Here is a 20,121-nt window from a genome sequence, read left to right as displayed (position 1 = left end):
GTCTCCCTGACCGGGGCCACCCCAGGGCACCCAGTGATTGTCTGCCCTGTCGGTGGGCCGCTGTGGAGGTCTCTCGCCCACACACCCACACCCGGTTACTTGGCGCCGTTAATACGTGCCGTTCGTTACCAACGGACACCATGGAACGTTGGAAATGTTCGCAGGGCCAACGGTGAATAAAACGGTTAATGACGATACCAGGCCTGACCTGGCCTGCACCGACCTGCGGTTCTGCCCGCCGGATCATGGACGCAATCACACCTGCAACCACAATCGCAGCCGTAATCGCAATCGCAACCCATCGGGCTTCACCTCCCACCACTGCAGTTCCTTGCGCTGCTGGACTGTAACTGTAAATTGTCCAGAAATAACCTAGAATCGATATATTCTGCGCTAGCCCGGCAACCATTGGCTCTGCGCGTGCGGAAACAATGCCAGGGCAAATCTAGCGGGAGAATGCGAGGGTTGCACCGGGCGAGTCAATCCCAAATTCCAATGATTGTGCGTCCCGTCCGGCCCAGATGTCCGCGAGCCCAAGAACGACGCAAGAGGGGCACGTTGGGGTGCTTGCTGGTGGTGGTGGTGATGGTGGTGGCCGGCCCTGGCCCCGGTCTGGCCCGCAGGGCAGAGGGGGCGGTCGGCAAAGGGCATTGGTTGCTTTTGCTGCTGGAGAGCGGCGAGGAGCAGGACCAAGACCCGAAGCGAGAACCGGCGTATGTGCGTCAAATTACTGCTGGGTGCTTCCAGCGCGGTTCCAGAAGTTGTTCCCCCGCCGGCGTCCGTCCGTCAAGCTGGCTGGCAGCCCAATAAGCAGGACACGCTGGCATTGGTAGGCAGGCAGACTGGCGGTCGTTTTAGTCTGGTACGTGTAACCTCGTACCGTCGCCGTCAGTCGCGCTCGAGAAGGAAGCTGTCCAATGTTGATGGATCGAAGGCCCTGGATGTATTAGTATTATGGACGTGCGCACGGTAGGTACGGAATACATGCCTGGCGAGAATCCTTGTGGGACAGACAGGGTGCTAGCTACGTTCATTACCTGCCTTGGGAATGGTGCAATATGTGCTTTCCAGGGTTGCCGGCAGAGAAGCTGCCCCTTTTCAATCGTGCCCAGATATGAATCTGCTCAAATCTACTGCGGTACGATGCAAAAGTAAAAACCCTCTGTCAGGTTCCTCTCCACTTGACTGGAATTCACGACAGGGCTGTTTTTCCGATCAGAAGTACCGCCAAAACCCTGGCCCAACCCTTGTAAATACCAGCCCCACAGGTTTTACTTACCGCTAACACCATAGTAGTTCTATACGTGTAATCTGTTACCAAGTATCCGTACTTCTAGTAAGTCACCTCCGTTCGGTCGAGGACGTGGTACCTCTCTACGGATACTTCGTCGAGCAGGTTCGGGGGCCAGACACCAATCCGCAAAGTTAGCTCCATGCAAAGCGCATGTCTGGTCTCGGGAAACATTCTACACTAGCTGTTGGCGACGGGCCCTGCAAAGGATTATTGCGGTGGAAGCCATATCCTGTAGGCGTTGTGATAAGAACCGACATTGCAAGACTCTCTGTGATGTGAATGCGGAGCCTCGAACGGCGCCCTGAACAACGCAGCGAGCTAAGACTGAGGGACTTGTTGCCCAAGATTCGCAGCTTGATTGGTCGCTCAAAAGATGCAATGGCTGGGATAGGAAGATCGTCGCGGAAGCGGGGCCACAGGGTCCTGCTCCTTGACGTTTCTTTTCTTTTGGCGCTGAAGAATCTCCTTTCCCAGCGAGCTGGATGCTGGGACCACCGCCCGCATCGTGGCTGGGTGGGAGCGGTCAGAGGTTGGTAGCTGGGGTTGAATATTCGCGGGTTGCGGAAGGAATAGTTGCCTGCCAAAAGGAAAAAAAAAAAGGCTCACTTCCGAATTCAAAGCTTCCGTCTATTCCGCGAGTCGCAGACACTCTCTCGTCCAACTCTGGTCCGAGCTGCTGGAACTTGGGCCCCCCCACGCGTTGCTCAGTTCTCTCGCTCAAAGTCAGAGAGTTGGGGCTATCCCAAGACAATAAACATCAAGCAGGATGCAGTTGAGTGAGTGATAAGGCAACCTCATTGAGAGACCTGCTTCTGCCCAGACCTGCTTAGCTAGACCTAGACCAGGTTCAGGTTCGCCAACTCTCGTCACCATGCCTAAGCACACCTCACAGTTTGCCTCAGCTTGCTACTGCCCCCACCCGTCGATCACAGGTCCGGGTCTGCTGCTGAGTGCTGATGGCCCAACGCCAATCGGGCCCAGCCGTCCCAATCCCACTCAGGAGTCAAGACAGACGACGCAAGAGCCGCGGGGGTTTTGGATGAGGTGTGGGCCAAGATAAAGGACGCAGCAAATATCCAAGCTTGAAGGGCACTACGGCAGCTCGCCTGCACTCTGCAGCTTCTAGAACTCTACTGAGTAGAGATAGCTTCAGGTACTGTGATGGGGGCATTCTCAGGCTCTTTAGGGTGCTGCAGAGACCGCTTTGCCAAGTGAACCATCAATTTCGACAGCTTAGCTCCCTTGTTGGACCCTCTGGAGTCTAGCTAGTGCAGAAACTCCGAACGGAGTAACTTCTCTCTGGTTTGCTCTGTTGTGCAGTCCGCGCAGGGCTGGATGCCATCCAGGCTGGGCAGACAGATGGAAGCTGGCAAACCTTCCATCCCCTGCTGTTTGATTGCAATGATGCATCTCGTTCCATACACGGCAGGAGAGCTTTGCATTGACAGTGGCTGTGGGGGCCCAAATTGGTAGGTGTCGAGAGAGAATCCTCCTTGGAGTCCTCCGTATCAACTACGGAGGCACAAATATCTGATAACATCTGCACGGACTCTTCTCAGCCCTAAATAGCGGCTTCTTTTTTCTTCGTGTGGGTGGAAACGGGAACCTGCCGTTTTGTGGCTGGCTAACCACCTCTGGACTGTACAGCCCATCACATCGAAAGGCTACCACAAACAAATTCAGATATGGGAGCTTTGACCAGAACCAAAAAGTAAGGGATGCGGAGAAAGCCACTCCGTCCCTTGGTTGGTCCTCGATGCAAGCGGCAGTTGGCAAATATTTTTGCTTCTTCCCTTTTTACCAGGTAGCCTCTGAATGAAAAGCGAAACCATGTGCCGCTCCGTCGGCGGGTTGATGATGATCGCTCAGCCTAGGGACAGACAAACAAGCTCAAACAGAGTGAGTGCAAGTTCACATACGCAGTAGGTATGGCCCGTCGAGGTCCCGTGGCCCCGTGGCCCCGATTCGGGCGCTTCCATCCGCGGCGTCCATCGTCCAACATAGGACCGAAGGGTCCGGACGTGGCGTAGTAGAGTCCCCCCTCACCATCTCTCTCGGAGCATTTTGTGTGCGGCGAGGCGGCGACGGACAGTGGCAATAGGCTGACGGTATCCGTCACGTCTCACAAATGTCGATACCATCGTAGTCATCCCATGTGGCAGGTGGCAGCCATGTAAGCCTCCAAGACAGAAACCGCTTCTCGAAGACGTTTCGACGACGACGACGAGGAGCTGTGCGGCTGCAGCCACCGGCGTCGGCAAGAGGCACTGGCTGTGGAAAGGAGGCTGACTCTCCCCGCCCTACGGTCTTCACACCGACTATATAGGTACTGCGCACTCCGTACTCTGCACACTTCGCATATGGTCGGAATAGAAAGGCGGCGGCTCGGTCATGGTGTGTAGCCCCCTGGGCAAGAGCTTTGGAGGTGAGGTGAGGTCTGGCAGCCGTCGAGAGGCTGGCCCGCCAGATCGGCAAAGACGGTGGAGAGAGGAGGTAAGAGCCAGGCTGAAACGGTGCCCACTCTTTTGGCTATTACCCGATTACGACGCACTGAGGTTAGGGACGGTGGCTCAGCAAACAACACACCGGCTCACCAAGCAGATCCTCTCTGACCTGACGAGAGCGGCCTGCGATTTGGATGGATGGATGTTTACAAAGAATCTTGCAGATTCTAGGGATACAATCGACCTTGGCAGTCAGTCCATCTCGACCCGAGGTTCTGTGTCGCAGGTTCCCATGAAAGAGCACAGAGACTACTAGCACCAGTTCGTCCTAACACGTTCCCTACTAAGCGGTAGGATCTCCCTTGGGTAAGGGACGTGATGTTTGCGCGTCGATCGGCAGGAATTGTTCTCTCTTTGGCAGGTGCGAAATGGACGGAAGAGTGAAGTCTGGACCCCGCTGCGCCGCCATCTGTTCCTGACATCTATCCCACCGAGTTGCATTACCCCACACGACACACTTGAAGGAAGACTGGGGGTCGACACCATCCAGCTCGACAACCTGAGGTAATGGTAGATGCCACGTCTATCATACTACACTCCAATCCCTGGAAGCTTGCCCTATGAGGTAGAGGGGTCAAAAACCGGGGGTACTTGGGATCCAAAAACGGGTCCCTCTTTCCCTCTGTTAGTGACCCGCCCACGGACCTGTGTAAAATTGACCGTTATAAAACGGTGACTTCCGTTTTCGAACAGGCTGCCCTCCCACCTTATGCCCCGCTAAAAAAGACCTCGCGATAAGCTAAATTAATAGCTAGCCGGCCTGTCGGAATACGGGCCTCCGCTATATTCTCGCTTGAACGAAATTCAAGCGTCGTCTAACCGTCGCGCTTTCGGGCACTATTCAGGATGCTTTTCCAAACAAGTAGCGGTGATGGGCGACTTTAGCGGACAGCGGTAATGTTAGACGTGCCTAGCTACCTTCTAAATAAACGAGGTACTACGTGCCTACCTCGAGGCGTATTAGGTAAGTACTATATAGAATCTATCTCTTCGGCTTGACTAATTGCGCTAGACCGCTGTAAGGAAAGGACACCCCAAACACCAGCCGCGCGCACCCTGTGCGTGCAGTTGGTATCCTTTCCTTACACACAGCCGAACTATAGTCCGTAGTGTCGTAATTATACGCTAAGTGTACAAGCTCCACTTATAGCCCTATTCCTAACTAGGACTAGTGTACACGTGACACCCCACTACTACAAAATCGTAGCCTGCGGGACTTGTAGGCAACTTCTTTTCCTTTTTGTTACGATCCTGGCTCAAGTTTGCAGGAGGCGCTGGGACCCGGTCGCTGGCTGGGCAGCACGGGCAGGTGGGCCGAGCCACGCGGGAGCCGGTGCGGCCAATCAGGCGGTGCTCAGTGCATCTCGCCGCCAAGACTGAAAGACCCACTGAGCAGGAAGTGCAGCCAATTGGGGAAGTGCTCAGCTACCATTGCGGGCTCAGTCGTCCTGAGAGACTGAGCACTCTGGATCACTGAGCACTGCAAGAAAAGGACTCTGATTGGTTGTACGTAGTTCTATATAGGAGCTGGCAGCACGCTCTCTGGGAGAACGGTTCTGCAGCTATCAATGCATCTGGTTAAGCATACATTGGTTGTGTGTTGAAAGCCTGTCTTTCGCAATCTGTGCACGATACTCCATGTCTCCTGTCATCTCCTACCTGCCGTCCAGACCCCCACAATCCTAGGCCGGGCCTAGCTCCGTGGACCTATTGTCCAGATTGTAACACTTTTCCTTTCTTTAACTTGGTTATTTACGAATTCAGCCACTATTTACTTGTAGCCTTGCCTCCTATATTCGCCTACCTTCACAGAAGCCCGTTGCGTAAGAAAGCGCGCCGTCGCTAAGTGTGACGAACCTGGTTCGTACTGGACCAGCTGCAGAAGGCAGGCGCCTCAGGCAAGACTGGGGGCCCCGCTTGTCGAGAGCCAATCAGACGGTGCCCGGTGCCAAGAGGGCTCTTGGCACCAGGCAAACGGAAGGACGGCCAATCAGAGGTGGCCCGGTGCCAAGAAGGGTCTTGGCACCAGGCAAATGGCCCGGCACGCTAGCAGTGCCCGGCGCCAGGCAGCTCCTTCCTGCCGGGCAAGTAAGAGCTGTGCTCTTACTGGCCCGCCATAATTAAATAAATACGATGACCGTGTCCACGGTCTTAGATAGTTCTTGCTTGGTTCTTCAAGCAAGCAATACACATTCGCTGCACTCATACACTTTGAGTGGCATTCCGATTTGACTGTATTACCCGTGCGATAGGAGCTTGCCCTTTGTTCTATCTTCATAATTACCAACCCCAGCATTCTGTGGAGCCCGTGCTCCCTTACAGACAGACGACCCCAACAGTCGAGTGGTTTGTAATAATAGGCTTGATATCTATATTACACGTATCGATTCACCGCAGTGAAAATAATCAAACTTAGAGTCCTAAAGACATGGAAAGTCATTAAGGGCTGGCTCTATTTTTGTTGTCTATCTTGTTCCAGTTCCAAATGTCAGTCAGTCAGTCTATAACAGACGTGCATGTCCATGTCCAGCATGGTAAACCACCTTTACTAGTACCTACATCACTTGCTGATTACCCCAGTTCAAAACTCCCAGCCCGTCGAATAATTGTCTGTCTCGCAACACCCAATACCCTCATTTTTCAAACCTACCAAGTTACAACACGACCGCTTTCACTTTTTCCCTCATAATGGCCTGCACAGGGTTATAGGGGCAGAATCAAGGCCCCAGCTTGATGGTACCGCCAGATAAGTTGCCCAGCAACGTTTGTGGCAAAAGCAACAAAGATCAACTACCTAGCCGATTACAACAGGGATGCTGACGGTGTGGATCTCGAGGGTATCGGCCTGGGCCAGGATGACGTCGATCTTGTTGGCGTCTGCGGCGGGGCACTTGCCCGTGCCCCGGAGGCCGAAGATGTAGATGCCGAGGTTCTCCTTGGCGAGCGGGTGCGAGTTGTGCATGGGGCGCAGAACACTCTTGGCGACGCCAGCCGGCCGCACTAGCTTGCTGGCCATCATGTTGTCCGTGTTGGTCAGCTGCACCTTGAGCACGTCCACGCTGTTGCCGTCCTTGATGATGGTCGCCTTGCCCCGGAGCACGGGCAGCGTCGGGCTCGTGGTGGCCGCCGCCAGCGCCCCGTCGTCGAGGCACTTGTTGAGCGCCTCGGCGAGGGGGAGGATGTATTCGTCGCGGACTGGGTCGGCCGGCGGTGCCGGTGGCGCGGCCTGGCCTGGTGGCAAGGTGCCTGATCTCGCCGAGTTCGATGCCGTTTGGGACTCCTTGGCGTGCTCGGGTATGCTGGTGTCGACTGGTTATGATGGTTGTCAACTATAACGACCCATGGCGCGTGCGTATCATGTTATGTAAGGGGGTTGTAGGAACAGCTCTGATGCGGCCAATGACTTACCCTTGGGTTCTTCACTCGCAGTCGTCGCGCCCTGGTGGTGGATGTGGATGTACACGTCGCCGTTGGCAAAGAGCAGGCTCGAGATGCCCTGGACCGAAACATCGCCAAGGGGCTTGGACGACTTCTGGTGGCTGATGGCGACGTTGTTTTGGTGGGCCTTGAGAAAGGCCAGCAGCGCATCCTGGGCCTCCTTGGGCTTCCTGAAGCGGCTTATGGCCAGGTTGATGTCGGCCGAGGCGTGGTGGACGCGGTAGTTGATTACGAACTGATCGGGATCGACCATGTGTGTGTCAACGACCGTCACCTCGGTGCCTGTCTTGAGTTTTGCCACGGCGTCGACGACGCTCTTGATGCCGGCCGTGTTCAATTTGGCATTGCTCTTCTTGTTGACGCTGGTGAGCGGCTTCGTGTTAATGGCGCTCGCGAAGAGAGTATCTGCGGCGGACGACATGGCTGCGACGAGGGGGCTTGACGACGGTTAATTAGATCACTGTGTGCTTGGAAACAAGGACTGAGAGTATGCCAGGACTGAAAGCTGGGAGTGACGTGTGGGATTGGATCTGAAATCGATCGGTCAACGAGGTCGAGTCTGTCGTCATATTTATACGGATTCGAGGGCCGACAACGATTGACAATAAACAGACGTGCATCACGGCACAACGCGCACACTAGACAGCTGCTGGACATGGCAGCTGCTGTCAAGCAAATCATCGTATAATTACGAGGGTTGTGCCGTGATATGCAAGTACAAAAATAGATGCCGGTGGTGATGGATGTCGTGAGAATTGCTCCAAACTCGTCGACATGTTTGCTATGCCCCAAAACTGAAGCTCAAAAATAGACCACATTACTAAGGCAACTGCAGCTGTAAGAACGAATTGTTTCAACCTTGTTGACATGTCTGATGTGCCACGATCTGCTTATATGTACGCAAACAGATGTTGTCTTATACTCGCCGACCCAATCAACGGGCTACGTTTATCTCCTCAAAACACATACGCCACTCTCGCCACTCACGCCGCGTCGGCGCTGATGGCCGTTGGACGTCGCATCGGCCGCGACTGCGGCATCACCGTATCCACCTTGAAGAACCCATGTAATACCCAGGATCAGACCGGCTCTAATTTGAGCATCAGAGTCAGCCATAACGCCTTATACTACGGTGTATGTCGCATGTCGCATGTCGCATGTCGCATGTCGCATGTCGCATGTCGCATGTCGCGTGTCGCGTGTCGCAAAAATAGAGCAACTTTAGGACACAACATATCAACAAAGCCGAGATTCAATGCTGCATGTCTCGTATGGACCACGCCAGTCTTGACAGCGAGGCGTTCCACGCCACATGTGCGGACCCGACCACACAGATAGGCATCCCAAGGACCATACAGGCAGCATGCGAACTCTAGTGAGGCTCGGGGTAAACTCGTAGCACGCATCTGACCTTCTCTTGCGCAGCATGGCCAGCGGCCCATACTGTCTGAGGTTTCAGGGTGTGCTCTTGTCTCTGTTGGCTGTCGAGAGTAGGCAAGAGCGTGCACGAAGACATGTATAAAAGAGAGCGGCCCTGGCGAGGGATATCCGAATTGGACTCTGTTCTGCATCGCAGGCTCATTGCCATAGGTAATCCTCATCTCAGTCCGGCAAGCAAACAACACTCCAGCCCCCATTCACAAAGCCGAGGTGTCCCTTCAGCATCTTTCTGCCCTCATATTATTTCCCGCCCGCCCGCGACTCTACTCGAAGCCATGTCCACGCTCAAGATTACCAAGATCACCCGGGTCAGGGGCGACCTCAAGAACTTGGAGATTCGAGAAGGGTGGAATATGCCCAGGCCGACCATCGACACGGACGAGGTCCTCTACATTCCCGGAACTGAAGCAACCGCTACCCTGGGTAAACCGGCCGCCTTCCGATTCGACCGGCGAGACATCCCGATCGAGGTCACGGCCACATACACGCTGCCCTTCCCAGCGGCGCCTGCCGCCCCCACGCCAGCGGCAGCGCCAAAGTATCGCCTCGTCGGCACCCAGTGGAGCCTCACGAACAGGGCGCCCATCGACAACGGCTTCGAAATCATCAGTGGCCCATTCACCCCCGGGGCCCCGAGCGGGGCGAGCGGGACGACCTTCACTGCCAGCAAGTTTGTTGTCGGCAGCACCGTCAGAGACCCCGGTGCCCCGTTCAAGGTGGACTCGGTGTTTCAGTGGTACATTGTGCGCGACGACACCGCGCACACGCTACTCGGCGCCAGCAAGGGGGCCGGCGGTATTAAGTCGCAGACATACCTGGAGCTCTACTTTATGTTCGGGCCGACGCACAACCTGCCATACTACTACGACAGCGAGTTCTTCCTCGACCTGAACCGGCTGGCGTACCTCGACTTCGCCAAGGTGGCGGGCAAGACGTGGGCCGAGGTCGAGGGCGACGTGCTCTTCAACGTGGTCAACAAGCTGTGGAAGCTCGGCGACCGCGGAAAGCCCGACATGTTGCCCCTGTTCTACGACTCGCGGGTGGGCGAGGGCGGCAGGCCGCACCATCTCAGAGGCCACACCATCGTGATGAGCACCTTCTTTACACGGAGCATCAAGTACGTCAACTGCTTCGACCTGGCCGCCGTGCTCAAGGTGGCGCTGCTGTCGCTGGGCACCAAGCCCCAGGGTACTACCGGGACCACCTTTGTGAACGTGATATCCGACGTCAAGATGTCGGTCGACACGCCGTGGGGGTACATCAAGTCGGGGCCGCTGTTCGGGTGGGAGCGGACGCAGGCGCACGAGTGCAACTCGCCGTTCTGGCAGGGGCCGGGCGGCACGTTGCCCAAGGTGGCCGACATGGACCCGCGGCGCACAAAGTTCTCGTGCCATTGCTACGTGACGTTCAGGAACGCGCAGGGCAAGACGTGTGCCGTCGACGCTTGCCACGGCGTCCTCGTTGGCGGCAGGGTCCAACTGGCCACGGGCCACCTCGAGATCGACGACCACCGCAAGGCCAACATTGACAAGGGGCCCGAGCCTGTTGGTACCCCGGTAGCTACAGGTATGTGCTTTCTCTCCTCCAGTATTTACTCTTGACTCGACATTGTGAATAGCCAAGTACTTGTACCATAATGATGATGAAGCAGCTGCTGACTTGACCGCAATCCAGAACAGGCCTTGACGAACATTCCCCAATCGTAGACCACCACCTGCTTGGTCCGCAACGTGCATTTCGCCAAACTTGTCCAATCTCGGTGCCATGCAGAGAAACCCGCTCGTTTCTCAAAATGACAGCACAACACAAGACAGACGAGTGTGTTGGCGTGATAACGAGGTATACAATACAGAAACGGGGAGGAATTTGCAGGACGAATTCCTATCAGCGGCGGCAATTGCATGCGACATATGGATGAATGCGCCGGAAAAGTGGGAGTGGTCGGGCGGAGAAGAAAAAAGACAATAAATAATGAAGAGAAAGCGAGAAAAAAAAGGTGCGGGGGGAAAGGGGACGTGAATCCGTCAAAGAGAGCTGCGCTCTTGGGAACCGAGTATCGCCCAGGTAGTAGAAAACTGTGTGATATATAGCGAGGGCTTTTTTGTTCTTGCATGCAAATACAATACAACCCTTTCGCTGCACGGGATGCAGCACATCCAGCCAGGTCCCCGTGATCTTTTTGTCCATCCGCAACTGGGGTCGGGCTTTAGGGTTAGGAGTAAGTGGCGAGAGAGACGACGACGACGACGGGCTTCTTTGGAGCTGAAAATTGTAGTGCAAAAAAAAAAAAGTTGCAGTTGCATATTGCAACTTGCAACCATCAATTTATTGGGGGACTTTATTGGTATCTAAGAATTGCAGTGTCACGTCGTCGGATCGAGTCCTCGCCAATAGCACTACCTGTACGTAGCTAGGAGGAAATACACTTTTACCGTGCGTGCACTGCGGAGGCATACTGAGTACGTATTAGTCGCTGAAAGTTAGCGCCACATCCCTGGGCGCGTTCTGAGCAAACCCCCGGGATGGCGCTGACGGGCAGGTAATAATGGGATCTAAGCGTCATGATGATGCCCACATCGCCACCGGTTTCAAACTCTATTCTCTCGTCCTCCTGAAACCGTCCGCCAACAGCAGCGCATCCCTAGATATATCCTTGTGTATATGCCATGGGGCTGGCCCCCCGTGCGGTGCACTCGCCCTTATACTTCTCAACGAATCTAATATCTTATCTTTAACGAGAACAAATAACATGACCTGCGAGATTAGGTAGGTACTTACAGCCGCATCGCTTGCCATATACGAACCCGCTCTTCTTGCAGACGAGGATATACTTTCCGCTTGCTATCGAAATTATCATCTGCAAGTAACTCATCGTCCTCGTCCGCTTTTCGTTGTCGCTCTTCATCGTCGTGTAACTTGACAGATTTACTGAGAACGATAACACGGCGTCGGGACATTTTGACGCGACTCGGGTGCTTTTGCTCAATGTCTGCGATAGCGAGAGTGCCAACAGGAGGGAGGCCCAGCTCCCCTTAAATAGACTGCGCCGCCGCCGCAACGGCGAAGCTGGCGAAACGGTCATCCTAACAGTGTGCTACGGTGTTTTCGTCTACCCTGCAGACAATTAAATCCCTAAATGTTTGTTGGCGTGGTACTTGGGCAGAATACATATTATAGCCTAGCAAACTGGTCAGGAAAAGCCTTGGGTGTTTTAAAGGAGAGATAGGTCTCTAAAATTCCTAAATGGAGATTCTAGTGGCTTTTATTCCCGTCGGCGGAAAACCTAGAGGGCGAGCTGTAAGGAATTAAGGCCTTTTCAAATCGTAGAAAGTCACTCGCTAACAAACGTTCAGAGATTAGAGTGTACAAACGTATCCGTACCTACATTAGGGGTGTTTCTTTATTGGCTTTCCGGCATGCTATACTGCACGCTCGCTCTCGACGTGACGTGAGCTGCCCGCCTTCTCACGTGCGGCTGGAGAGCCTCGGAACATGCTGTGTGACTTGGCTGGCGAGGGTGACCCAGAGTCGAGGGCCGAGTCGAGGGAGTCTGCCAATTCCCGTGCTAAACCCTCCTTTCTACCGAGTCGATACGCGCTCTCCATGTCTGTCTGTCGGTTAAGGGGCTCTAGGGTTAAGCACATGCCGAATACCGGTTTGCACATGAATGAAGCTGTTACCGTCCGTGGTGCATACGGCTCAAGGGGTAGTACTGTACAGCAGCAGCAGCAACAGAGGGCAGTGTGACTGATTATTAATTGGCATGTATACACGGAGAAATAAGGTCTGTCTACTCCCGAGAAGTGAAGTGAGTGCTGAGAGCGCAACAAACAAACACACTGGAGCTGCCCAAGCTAGCTAACTAATGTGACCCCTTACTTGGGCTCGGAGATCAAAGGGAATGAGGGAAAGAAGAAAAAGGAACTCGACGAGTTACGTCGTCAGTCAGGGACTCTGATTGCCGTCGTCTGAGTGGGCGACGATGCACGTCTCGACCCTCACCACTCCCCCACCATTACTACTGCCGCTTTGAGCCCCTTCTCCGGCCTCGGCCTTGCTGTTTCTGCCTGCTACCTCGGGCTCGATGGCTCCCTTGTTGTCCTTTTCCCCTGAGCTGCGCGACCACACCTTCGTGTCGACGCTCGGCAACACCGGGCTGAGCGGCCAGTCACCGCTACCGCTGCCGGTTTCGCTTGCACTTGTTCGGCCGGTATTACTTGCCCGCTTGGTCTTGTTCCACGGCAGAAACGGGTTCCCAATGGCCGTGCGGAAGATGGAGTGGTCCCGGACGCGCTGCTGCTGCTGCTGCTTGGGAGCTACGTGCGCAAGAGCGCCGAGGCTTGCCATGTCTGGCCAGGGGTTGCTGTTGTTTGCGCCATCGTCATTGTTGTCATCGCGAGAGGCTGAACCACCAGCGGCGGCCTGCGTGTGGCTGTGCGACAGGTGCTCGTAGGTTGGCAGTATGGTGCCCTTGCGAGAGCTGTTGCTCCCGCTGCCACTGTTGCTAGCGCTGTTGCTGTTGCTAGCGCTGTTGCTGTTGCTATTGCTATTTCCACCAGAGTCAGCATCGTTTCACATCAAGAAGTCGTTGCGTGGGGAGTTTCTTACCTGGTCTTCGTGCCGCCGCCGCCTGTGCTGCGCAGAGACGGCCGCCACCAGGAAGACCCCGGCCAGTTGCGCGAGCCGTCGGCACCGCGCCTGCTGCTGCTGCTGCCGGGGTGGTACTCGTTGTGGAGGCCGGGGAAGAAGCGGCCCAGCCCCAGGGCGAGCAGGTACCTGCGGTACTGGTTGAAGGCCTCGGGGGTGGTGCCGAAGGTGCCGAAGATGGCCAGCGACGTGAGGGCGGGGACGTAGTTGATGAGCAGCTCGTTGTACGTCAGCAGGTCCGACGTGGTGAAGGTGACCGAGTGCATGTTGAACGGGGCCGGGCCGTGGTGGATGGCGTCGTAGTCGTACGCGGCTGTCCACGGCATGCCCAGGCGCAGGTTGAAGACGAACAGGATCAGCACCAGCGGCAGCATGACCACGAGGATGCTGATGGTCACAAAGTACAGCTTGGTCCGCACCCGCAGCTGCCGCGCCGATGCCTCGCTGCTCTGCGACCGTATCACCTCGCGCGTCGTCTTCTCGATCTTTCGGTACCGCACAAACGTTAAGACTGCCGGACAACTATCTAGTCAGCTAAAGCACGGATAAGAAAACACAAGACAGAAAGACAAGAAAACTCACCGGCCAATGCGGATGCCCCTATCGTGACGAACACGGGCGGCAGCACAAAAAAGACCAGAAACACCCAGTCGGGGTCGTAGAAGGCGGTGCACCCGATCAGGGGCGAGACGTTGTAGCGGATAAGGATAACAAAAAATGTGAGGGTAACCTGCAGCAGCGGGCAGGCGAAGATGACGGCGGCCGAGACGAGGCCATGGCGGCGGCGCTCGCGGGGGGTCAGGCTCGTAACCCGCTGCAGGGCGACCTTGGCGGCGAGGCCGCGCATGATCTCGAAGAGCGCGGCGTGGAAGGCCATGTTGAGCGGGAAGTAGATGTAGGTCTGGACGTCACACCAGCCGTCGCCGGCCCACCACTCGGCGACGTTGTTGTCGCGCCAGATCAGCGCGTTGACCACATATATCGTGTTGAGCACCATGGACACGACGCAGAACACGGTGGCCGCGAACTCGCCACTGCGCCACAGCAGCCGTGCTGGCGTCGCCGTGATGGCCACGCCGAGGACCCCCAGGAACACGCGGAAGAACAGGTTGACCTGCAGCGACGGCGTCGTGTACGGCGGGCCCGGCCCGATGCGCACCTCGGGCGTCGTGGTGAAGCCCAGCCGGGCCGTCATCGCGAGGTACCCCGAGGCGTTGAGCGAAAGGGAGTCCATGTTTGAGGGCAAGGATGATGACTCTAGAGTCGGTCAGGGTCAGGAGAGAAAGGTGGCCTTTGAAAGAAGATATCAACGGACGGCAGATGGAAAAGAGTGATAATGTGCTGGCGAGACTGAAAAGACACTGGCTAGTCGGGGAGATACACTCGACAAAGTCCGTGAAGAGTGAAGGGTCGAAGTGCAGAAAGAAGAAGAAGAGGAGGAGGAAGAAGAGGAGGAGGAAGAAGAGGAGGAGGAAGAAGAGGAGGAGGAAGAAGAGGAGGAGGAAGAAGAAGCAGGCGCAGTAGAGACCGACGGCGAGTGTAAAGAGCAGAGAACCACCAATCGGTGGCAGCAGGCAGGTAATAAGTAGTAGGGCTCGCCATGCTCTATTGATGTGTTTGAAGCTGCTCTGGCAGAGGTAGGTGGTGGTGCTCAATTGGGACGGGCGGGCGAGCGAGCTCAGGGGCTTGTTTATTGAGGTTCTATTCAGACCCCAAAAGGGTAAGGAGGCTCCACCAACAATAGAGCACTCAAAGTCTCAAACACACTCCTGCTTCGCTTCGCCGGCCACCACCACAAAGACGGGACCGCACACATGGGATGAAAACTCGTATGAATGCAATCTGAGAGCCCTCTGATTTCGGACGGACGGTTCGAGATGTGATGCATCGCAATGTCTGGCCCCGGCGAGACTCTTTAATTCGGCCTTTGCCTGCCCTGTATTCCTAATGTAGGTAAATCCGTAAAACACACCCCTTGGGCCCATTCCCCCTGGGTTCACAGCACCGCCAACTCAACGTCACACGCACCCATCCTCAGACGCACACATCACACATTAAATCTTGCGAGATATCCTAGTCATTTTAACTTGACGGAAAAGAGATTTTCTGAGGAATTGCTACTGAAAGAAAGATACGGAATACTGCATAATACAACGCATCGCAGCAAAAGTAGCCCTCCCGCCCCCGTGTACCACAATCTTGGGGCTTCGTACAAATCAACCTGATTACTTCCAATTGGGTATAAGCTTTGCCATCCACTCGGCCGCACCTTCGTGCTTTTCGTCGTTTACTCGTTTGCCCACCGGGAAAAGGACCTCGTCCTCTCCCTAAGATCTGACCGCTGCTGTCGCAGGAGTGATGACACTCGGCTTCACTTTGCTGTTCGGCACTGCGCTGCCATTCAGGGCATATTTGTTTTGTCCCGTGGGAGCGCCCAGGCCAGGCTGGCTGCTTGCGGCGTGCGCCTTGCGCGTGACACGCGGGGCGCTTGGGATGTCGCGGCTCTTCGCCGCCTTGCCGATAGAGAAGACGGGACTCTCCCAACGGTCACCCTTGCGGGCGAGCTCCTTGTACTCAGTGGCCTTGGAGCTGATGCCGCCCGGCAGATGGATGTTGGGGAAGATGCTGTCTTCCTTAGTGATGGCATAGTTGACCTTCTTATCCGCCACCGCACCTTGCGCCTTCTGCTTGCCTAGGAGTATCTGCTTCTGGGCTGCCGAGACGTAGCGGCTGTAGATGTTGGGTACCTGTTCAGGGTCCTCGCGGGCCTCATCAAGCGCCCGATCGGCTTCAAGCTTGATGTTGTACATCATGGTGTCGAGCTTCTTGGCCTGGTCACGGATCGCCTTCTCGAGCGCCTTCTGAAGACCGGGACGCAAGACCTTGAGCATCAGAGGCTTGAAAAGATTGAACAGCAGCTTGTGGCTGGACTTGACGAGCTTAATGTGGAGATGGTTGACATCCACGTCCACCTTGTCAATCTTGAAGAAGTTCTGCGAGTCCCTCTCATCGGCCGTGGCCATCTTCATGCGGAAGGTGAAGCCTTCCCCAGCTAGGAGGATGTTGGCAACGCCAGTGTCGGTCAACGAGGGGAAGCCCTGCTTGCGCTTGATGTAGTAGCTGACGTCGCGCAGATCCATCTGGATGCCTGCCACCTTGACATCAATCGAGTGTTTATTCTTGTTTGCTAGATTCTTGCGCCCAAAGCGCATGTAGTTCTCGCTAGCAATTTCGAGCACATTGGGCATGAAGTTGTCACTCTCGAGTACGAGATTCTCGATAATGGCGTCAAACTGGGGATCCGAGTACTCGATGCGCGGGACCGGAATATAGGCCACATTCTCGAAGACGGCGGGAATGATGACTTCTGTTAGATCCTTGATGAGATGGGGCTTGAACGTCGGCTTGCCGTTCTCATCGTTGCCCAGATCCGTGAATAGCTTGGTAAGTGATTGGCCAAACGCCGTGTTCTGCGGGTCCTGATCGAACTGATCGGCCACGAACTTGATCTCGTCTACGATGCGGTCCGTGTGGGCACGGTATTTGTTACGCAGAAGGTAGTTGCCATGGTCATAGAGCCGGTTCCACTCTTCGTTGGAGGCGTCGTCCAGGATGTAACCCTGCTCCTGAAGGCATCGCCTGACGTAGCGGTTCATCGACTTGAACCAGTTGCGCAGCTCCTCGTCTTTGTCCGAGTCCTCGTAAATCGTATTGATCGAGGCCCAAAGATCATCAGTCGAGGTGCCGTTGGCGAACCGCTCAATCAACGTCTAGAAATTGTTAGCGTTGGTCGGTAGTGATGGTTTGGCAGCACGTCGCCCTTAAAAAACATACCTTGAGGTCACCTTCGGCCTGGGCAAGACCGGAGCGCGCGTCCTGCACGGTACCCGAACCGCCCTTGGCTAGCCGGTTCGCGTGAGAACCGTACTCCTCGGCTAGATCGAGCAGTGTCTTAATAGCTCGATTGTAATCGGGATGCTGCTGGCATTCGAGGACCATTTTCTGAACCACACTGTTAACGTAATCACCACAAATAAGGGCATGCTAGAGCGTACCTTGAGGCGCCAGACGGTCTGGTCACGGCGTTCCTGAGGCATCTTTTTAGAGAAATAGGCCTTGGTGCGGGCCCGATACTCGTCGGCCTTGGTTCGTGCCTTCTCCTTGGTCTCGTCGTCAAGGTTGGTTTCCACACGGCGCTTTGCGGTGTCGGCGGCAGCATAAGCACTGCCCTGGGTGTCGACTCCTGATGAAGCTCCGATCTGACGATCCTGAGCCGCAGCAGATGCTAGGTCCCGAGGGTCCGATGATCCCGAGGGGTGGGCGGCTGACGTGCCTTCGTTGACGATGGCCTTGGCATCTTCCTTGGGGTTGCCCTTGTATACCCTTTGAACCTTGCTCTTCATGGTTTCCTTGGACTTTTGAAAGTCGGGAGCTTCGTGCCATGTGTTGTCCTCGGCAGGTTTGTCGATCTGGGAAAGATCTTCGTTTGAGGGCTTGACGCGAGCGGCGGCATTAGTTGCGGCATCGCCCGCCATGTCACGAATGAGGATGGTGGCATCCTTGACTATTAGAAGTTAGCGTCGTATCTAACACAAACATAGAGATATAAGAGGAGCGGGGATGCATACGCAACTTTCGGAACTGGCCGTTAGTGATGATCAGGGTGCCCAGCGTGCGGAGCCCCTCGAGCGCCTGGTTGCCATGCTGCTGGGCCGTCTCCTTATCGACGGGAGCTCCGGGAACCGAAACAACTTTGGTGTCAAACTGCTGGGTTTGCCAAATGAAGTCCTGGAGCAGGTTGCCCTCATTCTTGGATAGGAGTAGGTGTTTGGCCTGCTTGACAACATCTCTTACGTCGGCTACGAGCGCCTTGCCTTCAGTGGAGAGCTTGTCCGAGGGGCTCGCGAGTGCCTTAGACTCGAGGAAGCTGTTCAGGGCGACATCGATCTGGTCGTTCTGCGGAGCCAGTTAGCCACCTGCCATGTGATGTGCTGTGCAGCAAGGACATGGACATTAGGTGAAACCTACCGAAGGAACCTTGCCGTTCTGGAATGCATTGACGATGCCGTAGATTTGGAGTTTGCGGTTGACATCCGCCTCCTTCTGTTTGATGTCTGTGGGTTTGTTCACGTTGTGGGATCCGGTGGTAGCCATCGTGACGTGAGTACCTGCTCGTCCTGGGGGGACGCGCACACTGGAGATGGGAGCAGGCACACGGGATAAGGGGGTTGGGTGGTTGTGGTGGTTGGATTATTAGGATGGAGGTGTGGGTATCACAAAACAAGTGTGCTGTCGGAGAGATGGGGCGTTTTTTGTCGGTTCACGGCCCTGCTTGAAAGATATTAAAGCCCTTTCAAAGCGAAAGCCAAAGCGAAAGCAATGGGCCGGTGTCTAGATTGAGGAGAGTAGTAGTGTAAGGTGGGTGGGGGGATTTGAGGACGTGACTCGGAGGCCCGAGACAGTTCGTTTATAGATTAATGTAGCAAGCTGAGGTAGCTGGCCGGGTCATGTCCCCTCTGGAGATGACGTGGGACTGGCAATCGTTACTATATGGTAAAAGATGGATTGCGTCATAGGGAAGGCGCGAACACACATACAAAGCTGCCTTGAATCGTCCCCCATATGCCCACGCTGTGCAGCATAAGTTCGGGGAAGAGCACCTAGATGGGAAGAATGAGATTGGATCATTTCTATAGACAGCTTAGGAACACGGCAGGGGGCTGGCCGGAGCTGGCCACTGGCTACGGGACGATCGCCCAAAGCAGGGAGCAAGCTCCCGGAACCACCAAGACTTCCCAAGACCCAAGATGGATGTCCTACTTAATGCATGCGTCACAGCTCTGTCGTCGCCCGTTGCTCTCTGGGATGGCTTTGTTGTCGTCCAAACAAAGACGATGGGCCCTCACACTCTTTGGGTCCAGATAGCAGACTATCATGCCCCTGTGTAGTTACGCAGCTTGCGCAACCCTTTCCCCGAGAGCGTTGGTAACTACTACCAGTAGTATGGCCAGCCGGGAATCGTCAGGGCAGGCACCCTGGCGCGTTGACCGATCGTGGCTGCCGCTTGGGGGGGATGAGGGCTTGGCCGTCGTCGGAATTGTGCACTACACACAAGCCTGACTTGAGCTAGAGGAGAAGGTGGGAACAGCTACTCGCGCAGCAGCAGCGCAGTGTCAGTGTCAGTGTCAGTGTTGGACAACAGCACAAGGGGGAAATTGTGCTGTGGTGCCTGTAAACCGAAAGCGCAACACGATCTATGACGTCAATTAGCGGGACTAGTTTCCCGTGGCTCGACGCTAGCAGGTTCTGACGTTTTGGGCGCCCCCGGATACAAACTCATGTGGAGGACTCGGAGGCCAGTTGGGCCAGCCACAACTGCCCGCTGGAACAGAGTAAAACAAGCGAAGATCTGGGACCTGGCTCGCACTGGCACAACCACGACTTGCAGCTTACCGGAGCAGACGCTCCATTGTGCGTGCAATCTGTAAGGCTGCAAGATGAGCAGCAGCCCGCTCGATTTATTATCGTTCAAGCCTTTCAACAAACAATCGGCTGAAATGAGTGTGATGTAGGTGGCTAATGCACAAATATATAGATGGAGAATGCGCCACCTACTGCGTAGCGCAAGTACGGCGTGCCGAGGGCGATAGTAACAGTATTGGCGTCTGCGTCTCATTATGAGCTCCTACTACTGTAATGTAATCCACACACATAACCCTAACCCTGGCCAACCGCTTGGCCTACGGTGGAATATAATTAGTCTGTTGCCTGCGAAGCCCTGACTCGAAGATCCTTGTG

The 20,121-nt window shown here is 55.3% G+C and overlaps 7 protein-coding genes across 7 annotated transcripts; 3 read left to right on the top strand and 4 right to left on the bottom strand.

The window, feature by feature from the left end:
• Positions 1-262: 262 nt before the first annotated feature.
• Positions 263-1,118, top strand: B0T26DRAFT_801207 (uncharacterized protein; the record flags this gene model as incomplete). The annotated part of the gene is made up of 4 exons (XM_060447018.1): positions 263-713; positions 748-862; positions 951-969; positions 1,072-1,118. The coding sequence occupies exons 1-4, from the start codon at positions 457-459 to the stop codon at positions 1,116-1,118; spliced, it is 438 nt and encodes a 145-aa protein (XP_060298377.1). The 5' UTR covers positions 263-456.
• A 6,060-nt stretch (positions 1,119-7,178) lies between these two features.
• B0T26DRAFT_702735 (uncharacterized protein) lies at positions 7,179-8,049 on the bottom strand. Its single transcript, XM_060441639.1, has one exon. The coding sequence runs from the start codon at positions 7,915-7,917 to the stop codon at positions 7,570-7,572; it is 348 nt and encodes a 115-aa protein (XP_060298376.1). The 5' UTR covers positions 7,918-8,049; the 3' UTR covers positions 7,179-7,569.
• A 110-nt stretch (positions 8,050-8,159) lies between these two features.
• On the top strand, positions 8,160-8,662 carry B0T26DRAFT_219224 (uncharacterized protein). Its single transcript, XM_060433840.1, has one exon. It carries the CDS (start codon positions 8,239-8,241, stop codon positions 8,572-8,574), a length of 336 nt encoding a protein of 111 aa, XP_060298375.1. The 5' UTR covers positions 8,160-8,238; the 3' UTR covers positions 8,575-8,662.
• B0T26DRAFT_219225 (uncharacterized protein) lies at positions 8,663-10,419 on the top strand. The gene has a single exon (XM_060433841.1). The coding sequence runs from the start codon at positions 8,751-8,753 to the stop codon at positions 10,275-10,277; it is 1,527 nt and encodes a 508-aa protein (XP_060298374.1). The 5' UTR covers positions 8,663-8,750; the 3' UTR covers positions 10,278-10,419.
• Positions 10,420-11,167: 748 nt separating this feature from the next.
• Positions 11,168-11,857, bottom strand: B0T26DRAFT_702729 (uncharacterized protein). The gene is made up of 2 exons (XM_060441638.1): positions 11,455-11,857; positions 11,168-11,393 (listed from the first exon to the last, which is right to left on the bottom strand). Exons 1-2 carry the CDS (start codon positions 11,756-11,758, stop codon positions 11,272-11,274), a joined length of 426 nt encoding a protein of 141 aa, XP_060298373.1. The 5' UTR covers positions 11,759-11,857; the 3' UTR covers positions 11,168-11,271.
• Positions 11,858-13,849: 1,992 nt separating this feature from the next.
• Positions 13,850-14,557, bottom strand: B0T26DRAFT_643746 (pheromone A receptor-domain-containing protein; the record flags this gene model as incomplete). The annotated part of the gene is made up of 1 exon (XM_060437563.1): positions 13,850-14,557. The coding sequence occupies one exon, from the start codon at positions 14,555-14,557 to the stop codon at positions 13,850-13,852; it is 708 nt and encodes a 235-aa protein (XP_060298372.1).
• Positions 14,558-15,650: 1,093 nt separating this feature from the next.
• On the bottom strand, positions 15,651-18,477 carry B0T26DRAFT_674145 (uncharacterized protein; the record flags this gene model as incomplete). The annotated part of the gene is made up of 5 exons (XM_060439683.1): positions 15,651-17,093; positions 17,158-17,325; positions 17,379-17,887; positions 17,952-18,279; positions 18,352-18,477. 5 exons carry the CDS (start codon positions 18,475-18,477, stop codon positions 15,651-15,653), a joined length of 2,574 nt encoding a protein of 857 aa, XP_060298371.1.
• Positions 18,478-20,121: the final 1,644 nt, after the last annotated feature.

The sequence above is a fragment of the Lasiosphaeria miniovina genome (genome assembly GCF_030549165.1).
Source record: "Lasiosphaeria miniovina strain SMH2392-1A chromosome Unknown B0T26scaffold_3, whole genome shotgun sequence".
Lineage (NCBI taxonomy): Eukaryota > Fungi > Ascomycota > Sordariomycetes > Sordariales > Lasiosphaeriaceae > Lasiosphaeria > Lasiosphaeria miniovina.
Note: the sequence above shows the minus strand (reverse complement) of the source record. Positions and strands in the feature narration are given on the sequence as shown.